This window comes from Tachyglossus aculeatus, chromosome 9, assembly GCF_015852505.1.
Source record: "Tachyglossus aculeatus isolate mTacAcu1 chromosome 9, mTacAcu1.pri, whole genome shotgun sequence".
Taxonomy (NCBI): Eukaryota; Metazoa; Chordata; class Mammalia; order Monotremata; family Tachyglossidae; genus Tachyglossus; species Tachyglossus aculeatus.
Window position 1 is genome coordinate 55,837,176 of NC_052074.1, and position 21,853 is coordinate 55,859,028.

General features: G+C 41.6%; 1 protein-coding gene across 4 annotated transcripts in view; it reads left to right on the top strand.

The window, feature by feature from the left end:
• The window catches only part of RAPGEF4 (Rap guanine nucleotide exchange factor 4), a 209,667-nt gene that overhangs the window by 95,799 nt on the left and 92,015 nt on the right, over nt 1-21,853 (top strand). For all 4 annotated transcript variants that reach the window (XM_038751184.1, XM_038751185.1, XM_038751187.1 and 1 more), the window contains 2 exons: nt 8,225-8,297; nt 9,413-9,477. In XM_038751184.1, the coding sequence (XP_038607112.1) occupies nt 8,225-8,297; nt 9,413-9,477 (138 nt within the window). The remainder of the gene's footprint in view (nt 1-8,224; nt 8,298-9,412; nt 9,478-21,853) is intronic.

The window sequence follows — 21,853 nt, forward strand, 5'->3', positions numbered from 1 at the left end:
GTAATCAGAGGTAGTAATAATGATTGTGGTATTTCTTAAGCACCTACTTTGTGCTAAACACTGTATTAAGTGCTGAGGTGGATATGAGATTATTAGGTTGGACACGTTCCACATGGGGCTCACAGGCTCAGCAGGAGGGAGAATAAAGTATTTAATCTCCATTTAACAGAAGAAGAAACCGAGGGACAGAAAATGTAAATGACTTGAGCAAGGTCAAACGCAAGGCAGGTGACAGAGCCGGAATGAGAACCCAGGTCTCCTGACTCCTAGGATTGTGTTCTTTCTACTAGGTCAGGCAAAAATTCTGTCCTGCCCTCATTTCCTCCCTCCTACCCCCTATATCCTATCGCCAGCTTGACTGGATTTGGGGGATAATAATAATAATAATAATAATAATAATAATAATAATGGCATTTATTAAACGCTTACTATGTGCAGAGCACTGTTCTAAGCGCTGGGGGGATACAAGGTGATCAAGTTGTCCCACGTGGGGCTCACAGTCTTAATTCCCATTTTACAGATGAGGTAACTGAGGCTCAGAGAAGTTAAGTGACTTGCCCAAGGTCACACAGCAGACATGTGGCGGAGTTGGGATGATCATGAGTGTGGCAACAAAGTGCGGAAACAGGGATGGGAGTGGAAAAACTTGAAATACTGTCTCAACCAAGGGGAAATACTGACTTCAAGAACCCTGGACATGTAGAAAGGCGAGTTCTTAATTGTTCCCTGCCCTTTTTGTGAGAAATTCTGGCCCTCTTTTCAGAAAAGGAATCATAAGTTTTCCGTTGCTCTAAATTTAAAATTGTACGTACTTGAAGGGAAAACAGAAAGAAGAAAAGTTAGTCGTGGATTTTTTTCAGTGGTATTTGTTAAACACTTACTGTGTGTCAAGCACTGTTCTAAGTGTTAGGGTAGATACAAGTTAATCAGGTCAGAAACAAACCGTGTCCCATACGGAGCTCACAGTCTAAGTAGGAGGGAGAACAGGAATTGAATCCCTGTTTTACAGTTGAGGAAACTGAGACATAGAGAAGTGAAGTGACTTGCCCAAGGTCACACAGCTCTTTCCACCTGGGAGAACATGAATTGAATCCCTGTTTTACAGTTGAGGAAACTGAGACATACAGAAGTGAAGTGACTTGCCCAACATCACACAGCTCTTTCCACCTGGCCATGCTGCTTCTGCACCTTCTAAAAAATGATTACCTTTCACCTTCACCCTTTTCAGCCTGGGCTTCTCAACATTCACCAGAAACATTTTTGCTTGAACTACTGCCCTCTTTTTGTTCACAGAACACAATAAATAACCACTGTTTTAAACCCCTCTGTGTGCCAGACACCCTCTCAGGATCGCACCTGGAGGGTTTCCAGCACTCTACAAGTCTCGGCTAAGGGAGGGAGAGTCAAGCAAGGGCATACCCATTCCATTCCTAGCTTGGGGAATGGGAAGCGAGTGGAAGGCACTCTGCTACAAGTCAAAACTCACCTGTGCTGGGCAGCAGCCGCATGGGAGAGATTCGAGAGTGGAGACTCCGGTTTACTGTGCTGAAGCAGACAGTGGTAAACCACTTCTGTATTTTTATCAAGAAAGCTCTGTGGATCCACTACCAGAACGATTGCAGATGGAGGGTTCTCCCCCTTTTAGACTGTGAGCCCACTGTTGGGTAGGGACTGTCTCTATATGTTGCCAACTTGTACTTCCCAAGCACTTAATACAGTGCTCTGCACACAGTAAGCGCTCAATAATAATAATAATGGCATTTATTAAGCGCTTACTATGTGCAGAGCACTGTTCTAAGTGCTGGGGAATTTACAAGGTGATCAGGTTGTCCCACGTGGGGCTCACAGTCTTCATCCCCATTTTACAGATGAGGGAACTGAGGCCCAGAGAAGTTAAGTGACTTGCCCAAAGTCACACAGTTGACAAGTGGTGGAGCCGGGATTTGAACCCATGACCTCTGACTTCAAAGCCTGTGCTTTTTCCACTGAGCCACGCTGCGATTGATGATGATGATGAGGTGGGGCTTTCTGGGAGAGATGTGTCTGTGGAGTCGCTGTTGGCCGAAAACGACTTAACAGCGTTAGACAAGCGTTCCAGGGACCTGCAAGTTCTGGGTGAATTTTCAGTGTTTTCTGGGAGTTCAGGAGCTGCTTGCATTTTTTTTCCATCAAAGCTCTTTACCCTCACCTCCTGCAAAACCCAACGATAGAAAAACCAAAAAAAATTCCAGCATGACCCTTCCAAAAATCCCAGACTCTGCCTACGTCTCTTTGCACTCCCTGTGGGTTAATATTTTTTTTGATAAGACATAACTGGATATAATTATACAGGAAAAAAAGCATTTCAGGATTTACTAGAAAATAGGTCTTAATCAGTATTAGGTCAGTTTTTTCCTTGTAGCAGAAGTGGCACATGGAAATGTAGTCTACGAGTTGCAAGATGCTTATGTAATTTGTGCTTAGTTCTCATCACATTTCATATTGTGTTTATTTCTTTGCAATTAGCCACTTAAAACTATTCATGTAATCAAAATGATATTTATAGAACTTCAGAAAATGGTAGCCTGTTGGGCTGCGCTCTAGATGACAGACTTCACTGTGGGTTAATTCACTCATCCCCCAAAATACATTTTTTTGTTGTTTGGGTGATTGTGGTGGAAATCAGTTTTTCTTAGAAGAATTGTCTAGTAGAAAGAATAATTTTATATCAGGAGCCCACACTGGGCTTGGCAGAAGATACTGGGAAAAGAGAGAAGCATAATTTTCCTCTTAACAAAGGCCACCTTGTTGGAGATCTAGCTTAGCTGCCTGGAATTTCTAAATATATGTCCGAGCGCTCATCAGCTCACTCTTGAGTTTTGTACGCTTGATTTCCTCTTTATGTTAGAAAAAAACAAACTGGAAAATGTAGGTGTTTCTCTGCATGACACAGGGACAGAGAAACTTATACTTACAAAGGGCTTGTACTTTGTTGGAATACATATGGCCTAGTGTCACAGTATTTATAGCCTTAGGTTTTCACTTTTACATTTCATTCAAGAAATCAAGTCGACATTCTAGCTTTTGCATCTCCATTTTGTTCCAGTTTTGATTAGTGGTGATAAGTTTTTGAAGGAAGATAAATTTAGCTCAACTCATTTTTTTCAGGATCAGCTAGTAATCATTTTCCTATTCCTACATAGAAGAAACATGATTATTAATAAAGGAAAATCTCTCACCCCTTCCCTCCTCCCCTCCTTAACTTCCATCTTCAACCACTCACTCTCCACTGCTTCCTTCTCCTCTGCCTTCAAACATGCTCACGTCTCCCCATCCTAAAAAAACCCTCTCTTGATCCCACCTCCCCCTCTAGCTATCTCCCTATCTCCCTCCTACCATTACTTTCCAAAACTCCTTGAACAAGTTGTCTACACCCGCTGCCTCGAATTCCTCAATGCCAACTCTCTCCTTGACCCCCTCCAATCTGGCTTCTGTCCCCTACATTCCACCGAAACTGCCCTCTCAACGATCACCAATGACTTCCTGCTTGCCAAATCCAACGGCTCCTGCTCTATCCTAATCCTCCTCGACCTCTCAGCTGCCTTCGGCACTGTGGACCACCCCCTTCTCCTCAACATGCTATCCGACCTTGGCTTTACAGACTCCGTCCTCTCTTGGTTCTCCTCTTATCTCTCCGGCCGTTCATTCTCAGTCTCCTTTGCGGGCTCCTCCTCCCCCTCCCATCCCCTTACTGTGGGGGTTCCTCAAGGGTTAGTTCTTGGTCCCCTTCTGTTCTCTATCTACCCTCACTCCCTTGGTGAACTCATTCACTTCCATGGCTTCAACTATCATCTCTACGCTGATGACACCCAAATCCACATCTCTGCCCCTGCTCTCTCTCCCTCCCTTCAGGCTCGGGTCTCCTCCTGCCTTCAGGACATCTCCATCTGGATGTCTGCCTGCCATCGAAAACTCAGTATGTCCAAGACCAAACTCCTTATCTTCCGGATCATCTTTGAGCAGAAACGCTCTGGGCATGTTATTCCCCTCCTCAAAAATCTCCAGTGGCCACCAGTCAACCTACGCATCAGGCAAAAACTCCTCACTCTCGGCTTCAAGGCTGTCCATCACCTCTCCCCCTCCTACCTCACCTCCCTTCTTTCCTTCTACAGCTCAGCCCGCACACTCGGCTCCTCTGCCGCTAACCTCCTCACTGTGCCTCGTTCTCGCCTGTCCCACCGTCGACCTCTGGCCCACGTCCTCCCCCTGGCCTGGAATGCCCTCCCTCTGCACATCCACCAAGCTAGCTCTCTTCCTCCCTTCAAGGCCCTACTGAGAGCTCACCTCCTCCAGGAGGCCTTCCCAGACTGAGCCCCCTCCTTCCTCTCCCCCTCCCCATTCTCCCGCCCTACCTCCTTCCCCTCCCCACAACACCTGTATATATGTTTGTACAGATTTATTGCTCTATTTATTTTACTTGTACATATTTACTATTCTATTTATTTTGTTAATGATGTGCATCTAGCTTTACTTCTATTTATTCTGATGACACCTGTCCACATGTTTTGTTTTGTTGTTTGTCTCCCCATTCTAGACTGTGAGCCCGTTGTTGGGTAGGGACCATCTCTATATGTTCCCAACTTGTACTTCCCAAGCGCTTAGTACAGTGCTCTTCACACAGTAAGTGCTCAATAAATACGATTGAATGAATGAATAAGAAGCAGTGTTGCCTAGTAGATAGAGCATGGGTCTGGAATTCAGAAGAACCTGAGTTCTAGCACTGGCTCTGCCACTTGTCTGCCTTGCGACCTTGGACAAGTCACTTCACTTCTCTGTGCCTGTTACCTCATCTATAAAATGGGGATTAAGACTGTGAGCCCCTTGTGGAACATAGACTGCATCAACCTCACCAAATTGTAGCTACCCCAGCACTTAGTACAATGCCTGGCACATAGTAAGTGCTTAACAAATACCATTAAAAAAGGTACAAGATAATGAGGGACAACCCAATGTGGCCGAGATTGTGGATTCCGCATTAGCCTATTCAGCCGCAAATATAGATCTCAATCCAGCTAATTTTAAAGAAAAAGGTATATCTGAGCCTTTTCAGAGTTAGAGTAAGCATGCAGAAATTCCACACAAATATTTCCCTTCCCCCAAAAGTTTTATTCTTCCTTTTCACATATTTAAAACTTCTCTAGACCTATAGAGCACCAAAGCAAACGAGTTAAGTCTCAAATATTGTGGAAGCAGTCTGGTCTACGGTCTCTTCCCATCCTAACCTGCTCATTCATTCAATCGTATTTATTGAGCTCTTACTGTGTGCAGAGCACTGTACTAAAAGTTTGGGAAGTAGAAATCGGCAACATATAGAGACGGTCCCTACCCAACAACAGGCTCACAGTCTAACGGACTTTACATTCCCAAGAATTTTCCACAAGAATTCTGAAGATCTGATCTTATGTTAAGTATGTTAAGTATAGCATCATTGACTTTGTAAACTGAAAGATTTAGAAAGCCTAATGAATTCCTGATGAATAAGACCTTAAGTGTAGCTTTAGCACTCTCCACTACTAAATTTATACATCTTTGAAGTCTCTAGTAATAACAGGCTGCTGGTGATTGAAAGTTGTTCTTGCATTTGGTGTAAAGCTGTTTTCAGAGTTGATGATATAAATTGAATACATTTTTCCAACACCCTCTGTATAAATATTTAGGTAATTTAATCTCTGCAGGATCGTGGAAAGTGGCTACAAGCAGAAGAGACTTTCTTCCTGCCTGTTTTTTCCCCACATAACTCTGTCTCCTGCATTCCTGAAATACAATTGTATAGCCCCAACAGAAAAAAAAAAATGATGAAATGAATCCTGGAAAGCCTTTGCTTAATTTCTATTGTGATTCCTCCTGTTGCTAGTCCTCTAGACTGGTGAATCAATCAATCAATCGTATTTATTGAGCGCTTACTATGTGCAGAGCACTGTACTAAGCGCTTGGCACTGTACTAAGCGCTTGAACCCCTTTTACCCTCTGTCTCCCTCCACCCCAGAGGGAAAAGAGACAATTATGGGAACATTGGAAGTTATTTGAAGCCACTTTTCAAGTTTACCTAAGCGTGTATGTGTGTGTGTGTGTGTGTGTGTGTGTGTGTGTGTGTGTGTGTGACCTGAATGTAGAAGCAAAGAAAAATGGTAAATGTGGTTAGTGTAACTGCTTTCAGGGTTTAAAAAAAAATTAGTATTTTGACATGGCATCTGGGAAAGGAGAAGTCTTTTTGAGGAAACAGGAATGTTCATTATAGAACTCATTCAAACCTACCTGATGGGCCAGATGTTCAGAAGATGACTTGTTGTCAGCTGCCCAACACTGCAGGTGATGTCTTTCTGGGGACATTAATATAGCCTTCAAGTGCTAGGAAGTGTGGATTCTTTTATGCTGTATAATATGTATATAACAGCATAAATATTGCCACAAATATATGTAACCTTATTCAATAAATAAAATTGCACCAGTTTCATCCGAACTATATTTATTTCCTAAGAAGAGTGCCTGCCCAATATTTATTTTCTGTTCTGCAATTACAGGTCACCTCATTGAATTTGACTGATCAAGATTGCTTTATGTCCACTTTGGAATTATTTGTTTTTCAGCAAAGCAACACAGAGAGGTTATGTGATTGGCCCAAAAATCCGGCTGTGAGCCTGTAGCTTTGGGAAATAGAACCCAATGACTCTGATTTCCAGTTTGGCCAGTTCTATAGCCAAAATTCTTCCAAAAGCTACAGGTCTTCCAAAAGCCACAGGTCTTACAAATTAGCTTAGTAGTATTATAGGAACAACATTGGTCAATTTTGAGAGATGTATTTTCAGATTTTGCAGGCAAAAAGCCAATACCAGTCTTGTCTATCTTGCCTCTGAACTCTTGTCCACATTGTGCATCTGGCCTGGAATGCCCTCCCTCTTCATATCCAGCAGGTGATCACAGTCCCCATCTTCAAAGCCTTATTAAAAGCACATCTCCTCCAAGAGGCCTTGCCCAACTAAACCTTCATTTCCTCTTCTCCTACTCCCTTCCATGTCACCCTTGCACTTTAATTTGTACCTTTTATTTGCCCCTCTTCGGCCCTACAGTACTTATGTACATATCCATAATTTATATTATTGTCTTTCTCCTCCTCTAGACTGTCAGCTCGTTGTGGCCAGGGAATGTGTCTATCAACTGTGCCATAGTGTACTCCCCCAAGTGCTTAATACAGTGCTCTGCACACAATAAATGCTCAATAAATGGTTGACTGATTACCAAGATGAGATCCAAATTCAATTCAGTACCATCTGATGAGTTCTGAATTATACAAAGCTGTTTTCACTAGAACATTACTAAGAGATACCTGGAGGTCACATGACTACCAGGGGTACTGTTTTGATAGGCATTTCCCTGTAAAATGTCTGTTTTAAAGAAAGTTCATTCACTGACTACAACATACAAGAGTTGGGAAACAGCCTTCTTCTTTTCTTAGTTCTGGTCAGATCTTCATTAATTAAATTACTGTTTTAAATTGCATGTAAAAATGAAGAAAAAGTCGAAAGGAACCAGAAATGTGACAAAAAAGATTAAAGGGATGGAAAATAGGTCCTTTGAGGAAAGGTTAAAGAACCAGGGGTTGATTTGCTAGGAGAAGAAAAGGCTAATGGCTGACAGTTCTGTCTTTGAGATTGTGGACAGGATGCCGGTCAATTGTTCTCCATGGCCCCTAAGGTCATAGCCAAAGGATTTGGGTTTAAATCAAAGCAGGAAAGAGTTTGATTGGATGAAAGGAAGAATTTCTTCACTGAGAAGGTGAACTTATGGAATGAGTTAAAAAGGGATCTGGAGGAGAATCTATCCTTGGAGAACTTTAAGAGTGGACAAGAATCTATCTTGAGTTATCTACTCATTCACTGCTTGGAGGCAGGGAGGGACTAGGTGATCACCAAGGTCCCTTCCATCTTTGAAATTCTAATGATTCTGGGAATGTATGTAGGATTCTCATCTCTTCCTGTTCAAAATAATTCACCATGTGAACAAAAGAGCATGTGACACAATCCACCTTTTTTAATACCAACCCTTCGTATTAGTATAGAGATATAACAGACTTTTTCATTGCTTTGCAAATGCATGGGTCAGATGACTTATGAGATTAACTATTTCCGTCCTAAAAACATAGATTTTTTTTGCTGCTTGAAATGAGTATCTGTACGTTCTCTTTCAGAAATATCGACAGTATATGGCAGGACTTCTGGCTCCTCCTTATGGTGTTATGGAAACTGGCTCTAACAATGACAGTAAGTAAAGAAGATGCACCTCTCCATTAAAGTGTCTTTGGCTCAAAACGTTTTTATACTTTTGCATTATTTGTAGTACGATCAGTCAGTAGAAACTGTGAACTCTTTTTTGTGGAGGCTGTTGATCTTTTCCTAATTCACAATATTATTTTATGTTCTCAGCTTTTATTGTGCAAAGGGACAGAAATCCACAGCCATTGTTTGAGCTGGTTGATATGGAGAATGCAGAAGTAGTTATTGAAAACAAATGAGATGAAATTAATTTATATTATGAATTATTTATTCATATTAATGCCTGTCTCCCCCTCTAGACTGTAAACTCATTATAGGCAGGGAACGTTCATTCATTCAATCATATGCATTGAGTGCTTACTATGTGCAAAGCACTGTTCTAAGCGCTTGGGAGATTACACTACAACAATGAACAGACATGGTCCGTACCCATAATGAGATCACAGTCTCGAAATAATGAGCTCACATGTCCCCTTTTCTGTTGTATTGTACTCTCCCAAGTGCTTTGTACAGAGCTCTGCACATAGCGCTCAATAAATACGACTGATTTATGAAAATGGGTTTCTGCCCCTTTAAAGAGCAATTTTTTTAAGAACCAGTTAAACTTATTTAGCTTTGGAAACACATGGTTCATTCTTATAAGTTGAGGTTGTTTTACGTAGAATAAAATTTCTGGTTTATCTATTGTGTTTATTCATTTAACCTAAGGCTGGATTGTAGGTTAAAAGAAATGCTTATTTCGTTATTGCTCTAAGGGATCTAAGGGTGCCTGTTTAAGAACATTATGGTTCTCATTTATTTAATTTCTCTGTTTACTTTATCTCTAGGAATTCTGAATTTTTTTACTCCTCCATTTTCCAGCCTAAATGAGTCTTTGTGAGCTGGTTATCAATTTGCAGGCCTTCCAACTCCTGGGTATTTGGTAACTCTCTTCATTTGTGAGTCACTCTTTAATTCCCATGGGTCTGGCCATCACCCTTCTGTGGGCAGCTCCTGTTACTTCTATGCAACTCTTGTATGGTTCCTGCAGTTTAGAAAGCAGGGCTTCAAATGGCCGAATTACAAACACTTTGGGCTCATCACCTGTATTCCCTCTCTTCTAGGGATGCCTGACAAGGAGAATATGAGTGGCAGCACTCTCTTTCCAGCTTCTAAGAACTGTAATAAGGTAAAAAAAAAAATGCAAGGGCCCTATTTTCTAAAAAAAGAGATGATAAATAATACTGTTTTTCCAGTTTTATCTCTCTCCTCTGGCACTTTTGGTAGGGAATCTTTGAAGGGGGAGTGGAGGAAAGAATTGATATGAGTGGAAGGGAGGCCCCCATCTGCACTGATCCAGTGATCAGTGATGGTGCCCTGGATTCTAGCCAGCTTGCGAGGAGGAGAGCTTGCTGGTGTAAAGTAATATCAGCTCAAAATATTTCCATAGCCTCAATGGCAAGTGAATGACAAAAGTTTGTATTAAAGGCCCAACTGCCTACAGTTGCTGTCATTAAACTTTTTTCTCTGGGAATTAAAATAAATTTACCATTCCGTTAACAAAAGCTTATTCCATGACATGACCCCTGAAACTTCTGTCACAGCATATAACAATTGTACAGAAAGAAAGCAATTCATTTGAGGTTTTCTCTAGGTTTGTCTGTTCTCCCTAATGACTTACTTGGTGTCCACAAGCCTCTGTTAGGACTGTTTGAGTTATCATCCTCTTCTCTTTCTGCTTTTCACCATACCCCTAAGGCTTTGAAAGATTCCTGTTTCTCACAAAATCTCTGAACTATGAATGTTTCTTCTGTGAAGATATGGCTGCCCCTCTCTAATGAGATTCTTTAAATTAGTTTCCTCCCCTATCTATGAATTTTAGAGTTCATTATGAGATGGGACAGTAGCAACTTTTTGTCTTTCTTGCCTTTCCAGTCTTCGTGTATTCTCCTACACATACATAATCACCAAGCCTCTGACCATCCATCATTCAAATCTCCCGAGGACACTTCCATCTTCAGGAATGATTTGCCATTGAAAAAAGTTTTATTTTGTTTCTAAAGGCATGCATCTTCAAGATGCATTGCTCTGTAGTGTTCAGTAAGGCATGACCCAGGAAGTACCACTGCCTCCTTCTCCATTCATTTTCCAGCCCAGCAATTGCTGGAGTGGAAATGTCAGGTGTGGAATCATATATTGGACCCTCTTGTCAAGTTATTTCGGGATCCAGGTATCCTGGGACCAGGAGAGAGAATCAAGACCCTGTTTGGGTCAAGAGGTTTTGAGGTCTCTGTTACAATTCTGGTTCACCCCCACATAAGGATCAAAACCTCTGAGTGGGAGGATGGAGAGACGAAATGACCAGGGCAGCAATCTCCATGGACTCTTCCCAGCCTGGACCCATATCTCTTCAGTGGCACCAGGAGCAGCTCTGGAGATGGGTGCTCAGGTGTCAACTCTGTGGAGGTAATTCATTCATTCATTCAATCGTATTTATTGAGCGCTTACTGTGTGCAGAGCACTGTACTAAGTGCTTGGGAAGTACAAGTTGGCAACATACAGAGACGGTCCCTACCCAACAACGGGCTCACAGTCTAGAACAGGGAGACAGACAACAAAACAAAACAGGTGGACAGGTGTCAAGTCGTCAGAACAAATACCATTAAAGCTAAATGCACATCATTAACAAAATAAATAGAGTAGTAAATATGTGCAAGTAAAATAAATAGAGTAATAAATCTGTGCAAACGTATATACAGGTGCTATGGGGAGCGGAAGGAGGTAGGGCGGTGGGGGGATGGAGAGGAGGAGAGGAAAAAAGGGGCTCAGTCTGGGGAATGTCCATTGCCCCCTCAGCTGTTCTGAGCGGGATCCCGGGCCAGCTCATCTCAGGTCCAGACAGGGTAGGAGAGACTCAGGGAGGTGGCTTTCTGCCTTGTTACCACCCTGAAATCTGTCCCTCCCCAGTCCCCATTCCCCTTAAAATCCTAACCATTTTTCACCCCCACCCTTTTCACCCCTTTTCACCCTTTCTTCCAGCGCTCCCTAGTTGGAGGGCTAGTGGAAGGAGTGAACAAGGGGAGGGAAAGTCCCAGAAAGTGCAGTGATGTTTCAGTGACAGGAATGGAAAACCCTAGCTGTGACTTCTGTGGTAGAGCTAAACCATCAGCAAGGCTGCTCCGCATCATAATTTACGGCTGTCTGTACTGAAATGTCAGTGATGAGAGCTCCCCGCTTAGAGCCTTTGTCACCAAATGAAGTCCCATATTTTGTTGTCCCGAGGGAATGAAGCAGAAGAAATGAGCCGGCAGAATTTCCAGGCCACAGGCAGTCTGAAATACTAAGGACTTCAAAAAGAAGCTCTTTCAGGCAGCCGCTCTGTGACCTTTCCACAGGACAGCCCTGCAGTGGCTAACAGACCTGCTCTGCGTCTGTTCTAGTAACAGCTTGCCATGCAGCAGAGCACTGTCTGCATGGGGCACATCTCGCAGTTGGGTGAAAAGGTTCATAAATTTTTCCTGGGTTTTAAGGATGCTTCTGCCTGGGGGACTTTTGTCTATCAGGTGAATCCTCAGTGAAATGAGGACTCCTAACATTCAGAAAAAAAGCCTTGCTCTACGAAGACCTGCTGCCCCAACTGAATCTGTATGAAGATCAATCAATCAATCAATCGTATTTATTGAGCACTTATTGTGTGCAGAGCACTGTACTAAGCGCTTGGGAAGTACAAGTTAGCAACATAAGAGTGAAGAGTGGCCAGCAATGGGACTATAAAAAAAAACTGGGCCCTGAGAGGCTCAGCATCTCACACACAGACACACACAAACATACACATGCACAGGCGCACACACGTGCATGCACACACGTCTCCTTCACCCCAACCCTGCCGGCACATCATCATCATCATCAATCGTATTTATTGAGTGCTTACTATGTGCAGAGCACTGTACTAAGTGCTTGGGAAGTACAAATTGGCAACATATAGAGACAGTCCCTACCCAACAGTGGGCTCACAGTCTAAAAAGAGAAGCATAGAGAAGCAGCATGGCAGAGAGAAAAGAGCACAAGGCTGGGAGGCGGAGGACCAGGGTTCGAATACTAGATCTTCCACTTGTCTGCTGTGTGACCCTGGGCAAGTCACTTAACTTCTCTATGCCTCATTTGCCTTATCTGTAAAATGAGGATTGAGGCTGGGCGTCCTATGCGGAAGAGGGACTGTATCCTACCAGATTATCTTGCATCTTGGGTGAGATACCTCAGCATGGGGAAGATGAACCTTTCAGGGTTCCTGTGCCAGGGCAGAGAGAGCTGTGGGCTGTAAGCTAGACTGTAAACTGGAAGCTCATTGTGGGCAGGGAGCATGTCTGCTAGTGCTGTTGTATTGTACTCTCTCCCAAGTGCTTAGTAAAGCACTCTGCATATTGGTAAGGGCTCAGTAAATACCACTGATTGATTGACTGGACTAAAGAGGCAAGAAACCCAACCGCCGTGTTGTTCTCTACTTCCACCCTACAACTAGCTCCAAAAGATGCTGCAACCTTAGGTTTTCCAGAGTCATGGAGGTACTGATTCTGCTCCCACCTAGTTCCAGTCTTTTTGGAGCAATGATTCCCCTCTTCCCTATGAGGCTGGTACCCCTGGTGAAGTTCATAGGATTGGGGTTTTCATCGTGAAGCTGAATCCTTGAATTGCCCCCAGCCTGGGGTTAATTGACAGTTGCTTCTAGAGGTGCTTGAAACCCTCCACTTTACTACCCGGCTGGAGCTTCAGCGGGACACTGCAGCCCCCAGAGTGTCAGGGCTTTGTAATAAAAACTGTGGTATTTGTTAAGCCCTTGTTATGTGCCAAGCAGTGTTCTAAGATCTGGGGTAGATACAAAATTACCACTGGGTGAAAGGAAAGGACTGGGGATGGAGAGTCAGAAGGACCGGGCGATACCGGGGTTTTCAGACGAGGCTCAGAGGCGGAATTGTGTAGTGTGAATTCCAGAAATGTTGATCTTGTCTGCCTGGTTCAGTCTTCATTAGTGTTTTTAATTAGATTTCCTCTGAGCAGAGACAAAATGGATTTTCTGTCGAAAAGTGATTTCAACAAAAAAGTTGCCCCACCTAAGGATCACACTGCTAAAATAATTACAACAAATTAAAAGGTATAGTTGTGGGATTATGAGAGTGCAGGGAACTGCAGCCTCAAGTCAGGACAGAAGTAAATGAAGATGTTTTAGTTACAGGAAAGAATTGTTTCATCTGCATTTCGTTTTATCCTCCGCCCTCCTTGACCCCGTATTGGATAATATACTGCTTCCTTTATTACATGTTTAAAAGGCAGCGATGTGTCATCTAACCCAAATGAGTAATTTGGAATTCATTGGTGCCAAAATAAGTTACTTGTGGAAATAATCCATTCCCTTTAACCAGTACTCTGTTCATCACTTGGCTCTTACTAAGCCTTATAGGCATGACTGTAAAATTTTTATCTTTCAGCTGCGTTATTCACCATCTGTATTGCATTCCCTGATCCATTCTTACCCCGCATAAAAACCTCTTTTCCATGGGCTGTACCTTTGATGATAGTTTTCGAAATATGGTTTTGTCTGAAAATTGTCTCATTAATTTCCTGACTTTCATACAAACGATACCAGTTGCTGATAGCTATAGAATCACTAGGAAAAATGTTAGAAAAGCTGAGCAGCAACCAGATCATTAAAATGGAAGTAAATGAGTTTTTCAGTAACCAGAGGGATCTTCTGATGCACATAGTTTATAAGTTGTCAGGTGTGTAAATTCAAGTTGAGTTCAGAGTTGATCATATGACCAAAGTAAGCTATAAGCCATAAAAGTGAAGCCCAAAGGGAGAAAGCTGGACATTTTTATGTTATCCATTAGGCCTAGGTCATTTCTTATAAGCAGGTGATTGGCAGTTGATTGTTTACAGCTATTTTTAAGACAGTTAGTTGAGGGGACTTTCGGGGCATGAATCTGAGTAACCATGTGATTGCCATATATAGAAATCATCATCATCAATCGTATTTATTGAGTGCTTACTGTGTGCAGAGCACTGTACTAAGCGTGTGGGAAGTACAAGTTGGCAACATATAGAGACTGTCCCTACCCAACAGTGGGCAATGTTATTAAATAACAGAAATGTTATTTAAATAATTAAATAATAGAATTTAAATTATTTAAATAATAGAAATGTTATTTGTGGATTTGTTATGGTAATTTTTTTTACCCCATGTTATTGTGAATTAGAATATTTCTTGGTATTTTCCTATTTTCTCTTTTATTTTTTCAAAAAAATTAGCAGTTCATTTTTTATTGTTAAGCAGAAAACTTTCCATTCTCTTTAATGATTTCTCTGTAATGCTGCCTTAGACGATGGGGTACATATTCTGGCCAGTTCTAATTAAGATTTAAATCAGACGGAATCTCCCTGAATCCAAAGACTTTTCTAGGTGGAGCTTTACTGAGTAAGATTAAAAAGGTACTAGATTCCACTGAGGTCTTCTTTTCCCAGTCCTGTCTTTTGTATGTCACCCCCAAATTGAAATTGGATGAGAGCTGATTCAGGATAGAACACGACTAGCAAGAAATAGTGTGTGTGAATGGCCCTTTACAGACCACCAGCACGCTAATCAATTCCTCCACATAGGTATTTGATCCTAAAACCTAAGAATGAGGGCTTCGCCATCATTCTTGGCAGAAGACCCCATCATTATTAGTTTCATGATCCTGCTTTCCTTCATCCACTCCTTAGCCTTATTTTTGGGGTGAGAGTGCAGAATTCTCTCAGGCAGGCCAACAGTATTATCATCAATAGTATTTTTTGAACATCTACTGGGTGCAGAACATTTGGGAGAGTACCCTACAACAGAGTTATTAGAAGTGATCAAAGTATATCTTGCTATTTTGAGGAATATATCTTATTGCATTTTGAGCAATTCCTTTAAAAAAACAAAAACTAATCCCCAAGTTATCTGTACATTCCCCACTAGCCTGTAAAACTTCTCGAGTCAAGCTTCTTATCTTTTATTTCTCCTTAGTGTTTCAAAGAGCCTACTATAATGCTCTGCACTCTGTAGGCAATCAGTAAATATCAGTAATAGTAACAATGATAATGGTATTTAAGTGCTTATTATGTACAAAATAATCAGATTGGACAAAGTCACTGTCCCACATGGATGAGGGAGAACAGGCATTGAATCCCTATTTAACAGATGAAGAAACTGAGTCATGGAGAAGTGAAGTGACTTGCCCAAGGTCTCACAGCAGGCAACTGGCAGAGCTGAGATTACAACTGAGATTAGAACCCAGTTGTCCGATTTCTAGGCTTGTGATCTTTCCTCTAGGCTGCTGCTTCTGATGATGATTACCTCAGTTGGCTCTGGAGAGAAAATAGTTTTGTTTACTTTGGTCCACAGAGATTTGGTCAATTAGTCAATCAATCAATCAATCATATTTATTGAGTGCTTACTGTGTGCAGAGCACTGTACTAAGCGCTTGGGAAGTACAAGTTGGCAACACATAGAGACAGTCCCTACCCAACAGTGGGCTCACAGTCTAACATACTAACATACTAACAAAATAAAATAAATAGAATAGATATGTACAAATAAAATAAATAAATAAATAAATAGAGTAATAAATATGTACAAACATACTCATATATACAGGTGCTGTGGGGAAGGGAGGAGGTAAGATGGGGGGATGGAGAGGGGGGCGAGGGGGAGAGGAAGGAAGAGGCTCAAATTGACACAAAACCTTTTGAAAAACGCAATTTAAAATCTTGTATCTGAATTCCATCATTCAGAACATTCAGGTAATCAACATTTCCTTGATATGCCCAGGCATTTCTGGGAGAAGTAAATATTTATGTAAAAAAGGAAAGAAAACTAGATACTATGTGATGTGAATCTGAAATGAAAACGTGAACAGTCGGCAAAAGTGACACCTTACTCTTTGGCTAAATTTAGTGATGACATGAAACAGCAAACACATTGTGGGTAGGGAATTTGTCTTTTTATTGTTATATTGTACTTTCCTAAGTAGTTAGTACAGTGTTCTGCACACAGTAAGTGCTCAATAAATATGATTGAATGAACGGTAGTAGTTGTAGTAGCAATGGTATTTATTGAGCACTTGCTGAATGCAATGCAGTCTTGATAAGTATAACAGAAGCACAGAAGAATTTCCCTGCCCACAAAAAATTTACTCTCCAATGGTGGAGACAAACATGGAAATATTCACAAACAATAAGCGCTTAGTTGCTTAGTACAGTGCTCTGTCCACAGTAAGCCCTCAATAAATATGATTGAATGAATGAATAAATTGAATGCTCCAATATACATATAAACCCAAGTGCAGAGAAGGGCAAAAATAAATGTAGACGTGCAGGAGGTGAATGAAAGGTTGATTAGATTCTAGATACTGGTAATTATAGGGAAAAGCTTGAGATTTCCAAACAAAATAAGAGCACAAGGAATTTTCCAGGAATACTTTATCATCCTTTAATTTGGGTTTGTAATCTTCCTATTTACAAATGATTCAAATTATGCACCTCTATTTGAATTGAACCAGCATATCTATATTTTCAAACAGACTTCAGAACCTTTAATTCTGGATAATTTAATTTCCAATTGGTAATGTAATGGATGCCCGACCTTTGGGGCAAACAGATCTTTTTAGTTGGTGAGCTTTTGGTAACGATATCATTCTGTGCCAGGCTGGGATATTATTCTAGCTTCACCTTTAAATTAGATTAGGCATACAAGACACGCTTATGAGACATGCTTATGAGAAGCAGCGTGGCTCAGTGGAAAAAGCCCAGGCTTTGGAGTCAGAGGTCATGGGTTCAAATCCCGGCTCCGCCACTTGTCAGCTGTGTGACTTTGGGCAAGCCACTTCACTTCTCTGCGCCTCAGTTCCCTCATCTGTAAAATGGGAATTAAGACTGTGAGCCCCCCCGGGACAACTTGATCACCTTGTAACCTCCCTAGCGCTTAGAATAGTGCTTTGCACGTAGTAAGCGCTTAATAAATGCTATCATTATTATTATTATTAAGACAATGTGGCAAGCACAGGATATAGCTGAAGCAGAGATGAGAAGTCTTGAAGGAAGAAAAACACTGAAAACTATCTACCCTGTTCTTAAAAGTTTTCGGAGAAGAATCCACAACAACCTTGGGTTCTGTGTCCTCACATAAGTTGCATACCCAGTGCCTAGTGTCTAATAGTAAAGTACAAAAACAAGGAATGAGAATAAATGATTTTAACAATTTTTAATGGTATTTAAGTGCTTATTATGTGCCAGGCACTGTACTAAGCACTGGAGTAGATACAAGTTAATTAGGTTGGGCAAGCCCATGACCAACATGGGGCTTACAGTCTTAATCCCCATTTTACAGATGAGGTAACTGAGGCATAGAGAAGTTAGGTGAGTTGACCGGGCGCAAGGCCACAGAGGAGACAAGTAGTGGAGATGGTATTGGAACCCAGATCCTTCTGGTTCTGGGCCTGTACTCTGTCCATTAGGCCATGCTGCTTCTCAGTTGAATCCACATATGTAAGTGCAGAAGATGAATATGAGTAAATGCATAAGGGCTAGAGATGGCTGTTGGGAGTTAATTGGGTACGGCCGGTTTGAGCTTAATAAGAATATTTCTGAATTCAATAACTAGTCATTAAAATACACATTAGCTAGTTCTCTGCTTAGGATTGCATTTGCTAATGGTTGGATTAAAGTTATAGAAAATATAAGGTGGCAAAAATGGAATTAGCTATGAAAGTCGAGAAACTAAAAAAGATTTTCCGCTTTTGAATGAATCTAGGAACATTCCCTGCCATAGTACTGCATCTCCTGAACTCAGTTTCATTTTCAGTACAGGAAAGAGACAAATATTTTTTTCCTGAGTTTCTTGTTGTCCATCCTCTACTTTTTTTCTTTTGTTCACGGCTTGAAGTGATTCCCAGATAAAGGTTAAAACAGTTTTTTTAATTCCTTTGTGAAAAAAGTCTTTTTTTTTTCCTTTCAAGGCCACTGTTGGGTAGGGACTGTCTCCATATGTTGCCAACTTGTCCTTCCCAAGCGCTTAGTACAGTGTTCTGCACACAGTAAGTGCTCAATAAATACGATTGATTGATTGATTGATTGATTTTACAATGCCATTGGCATTCTTACAGTATGTAATCTAATGATATTTTTCACCCATTCTTTAGAGGTCTGAATAATAACAGCAGGAACGTGTTTGGCTATCAGTGAAGTGTTCGGCAAGTGTCGGGCAATGTGATAACTGTCAGAGAAATAATAGCAATAGAGGCTAGGATTCTGGGTTAGAGCAATTCCAGCAAAGAATAAATCTTAATAAGGGATAGGAATATTACAAATCCGCTTCAAGTAGCAACTTACATATCTCCTTTATTTTATCTTCTAGCAGGAGAGTTCTATTCACTTGAACACAAACCAGGAAATGAAAAATCTCCGGGTCATTAGGGGAGCTGAGTTGGTGCTTGAAATTGATTGCTCAGGAAGCAGAGCCAGCATTTCTGCCAAAATTTACTGTGAAGAGAGATAGATCAGAATTGATAATCATGCTTGTGACTTAGCACAGACTGAAGAAAAAAACTTGTTTCTGTGGTACTATTAGATTTAATCGCAAATACTGAGTATGATGGATTCAGTAGTTCCATTTATTTCGGTGCCGGTATTGCGCAGTTTCATGTCGTCGCCAAAAGGCTTTGCTGTGTTATGGAGGAATTTAGCATTTAATTTCAAAAGTGTTAGTTCTCCGGCAAAACACAGATAACAGGATTGCAACAGGTAGAGAAGCAGCGTGGCTCGGTGGAAAGAGCCCGGGCTTTGGAGTCAGAGGTCATGGGTTCAAATTCCGGCTCCTCCAGTTGTCAGCTGTGTGTCCTGGGGCAAGTCACTTAACTCCTCTGGGCCTCAGTTACCTCAACTGTAAACTGGGGATTAATACTGTGAGCCGCCTGTGGGACAACCTGATCACCTTGTAACCTCCGCAGCGCTTAGAACAGTGCTTTGCACATAGTAAGCGCTTAATAAATGCCATTATTATTATTATTATTTGCTTTCATAATCTTTGGGTCCTTTTCTTCCCTCCTTTTTCTTATCTCTTGGCCTCGGTGATATGCTCATAAAACAACACGGGCTCCCTCTTGTGGCCTAAATAACGCATTTCCATTTCTTAAAGTCTGCAAAACTGGATTTATTCATAATAATTGGGGATAAATTCAAATTACCAGACCAAGATATTGTATTGCTTCCTTGACAATATAGATGAGGCATTTTAATTCAGTAATGACCAATATAGTATTTTACGCTTCCAAGTAGTTAACACACTACTACTAGAGAAGCAGCGTGGCTCAGTGGAAAAGAGCCCGGGCTTTGGAGTCCGAGGTCATGGGTTCAAATCCCGGCTCCGCCACTTGTCAGCTGTGTGACTTTGGGCAAGTCACTTCACTTCTTTGTGCCTCAGTTCCCTCATCGGTAAAATGGGGATGAAGACTGTGAGCCCCATGTGGGCTGTCCCGCCATCGACCCCCGGCCCACGTCATCCCCCGGGCCTGGAATGCCCTCCCTCTGCCCACCCGCCAAGCTAGCTCTCTTCCTCCCTTCAAGGCCCTACTGAGAGCTCACCTCCTCCAGGAGGCCTTCCCAGACTGAGCCCCTTCCTTCTTCTCCCCCTCATCCCCCTCTCCATCCCCCCATCTTACCTCCTTCCCTTCCCCACAGCACCTGTATATATGTTTGTACATATTTATTACTCTATTCATTTATTTTACTTGTACATATCTATTCTATTTATTTTATTTTGTTAGTATGTTTGGTTTTGTTCTCTGTCTCCCCCTTTTAGACTGTGAGCCCACTGTTGGGTAGGGACTGTCTCTATATGTTGCCAACTTGTACTTCCCAAGCGCTTAGTACAGTGCTCTGCACACAGTAAGTGCTCAATAAATACGATTGATTGATTAATCCCCATTTTACAGATGAGGTAACCTAGATACAAGAAGTTAAGTGACCTGCCCAAGGTCACACAGTGGACAAGTGGTAGAGTCTGGATTGGAACCCAGGTCCTCTGACTTCCAGGCTGCCGTTCTTTCCACTAGGCCATGCTGCTTCTTGATTGATTAAAACCATATGCCAGTAAGCTTCTATTATAATTTCACTCCCAGCTTTCCCACTCTCTGTACCTTTCATGTTTGTTAAAGCTCAATTTTTCCTTAGCTGTTCCCCTTTATACTAAATGTTATACTTAAATAACTTACTAATTATAAAAATTCTTATATTTAATAGTGAAACATTTGAAATTCTAACATTAACTTAAGGACATTAAGCACGTTCAATTAGCCTTTAAAACCCATTTATCATTTTAGTTGTTTTTAACTTCTTTCTGTGCCCTATGTTTTTTCTGAATATTCTGCAGAAGTCCATTCCCCTGAACACATTATCCAGGAGTTTGAAGCCCAGTCTGGGTTGTTGACTTCTCTTATTCCTAAGGAGATAGTTTGGAAATTCATTAGGAAAACATTGTATCCAGAAAATGTTGAACATATGCTAAATTCAGTCCCTCAGTTATTCCATCGATAAAATGGGAGTTACAGTTGCTAGGCCCTATCTTCTTCTCAGGGGCATGGTAAGGATTAAAAAATATATATCAATCCATGGTATGTATTGAACAGAAGCACTTTGAGCTACTTGGAAAAATGGACTAAATAAAATACATGGTGTTATCTTCCAGTTATTGCTAATTAATTTTACAGTAATTCCTCCCTTTTCTGGTTTCCTTTGATGCCTCTAAAGTCTTTTTGAGCCAAATTACAGCCTTGGAAGTGGTGACTTAAGCTCTTGTCCCACTTAAATATGTCCAAGGGCAAAATGTTATCCTCTGTAATGAAGTGCTTTTACCAAATTTAGATGAATCATTGATGCTTTTACATTATTAAAGAAAAGGATTAAGCCACAAAGCTAAAGCAAACAATACAATAGTGAAATATTTTAACAAGATCCGTCAGCTGCTATCCTTTTGTAGTAAAAGACTGTGCTGACAGCAGTGCTGGCATGCCCAGCTTCTTACCGTAGGGCAGATTTCAGCTAGATAGCTTTATAGTGCTGACTCTATCTCGTCATCCACACCCTCTCATTTATGTCCCTAACAAAGTGAAATATGCTGCCAGAAGCGGAGAGCACGGGCTATCACCAATGACACTTGCTTCTGTCCCCCCATCCCCTTCCCTCACCCCTCATTGTACACAGTGGAGGATCTCTGCCAACTCTGTTGTACTGTACTCTTCCAAGCAGTTACTGTATGGTGGTGCACTGTACTAAGTACTCAATAAGTATTGATTAATTGATTGATTGGTCTCCACTCTCCTGCCCAGTGTCTCCTGGGCTAAGGTCCAGTCTGTCTGTTTCTGAGCTACAAGAGGAAATTTTGCTCCCTCCCCTACTTCCCCCAAGACTAGCTGTCTCAGACTCCATATCCTCAGGGCCAGCCCTCATGAGGTGTCCAGTTTCTGACTGCACAGAGTTCTTAGGAACCTTCTGGA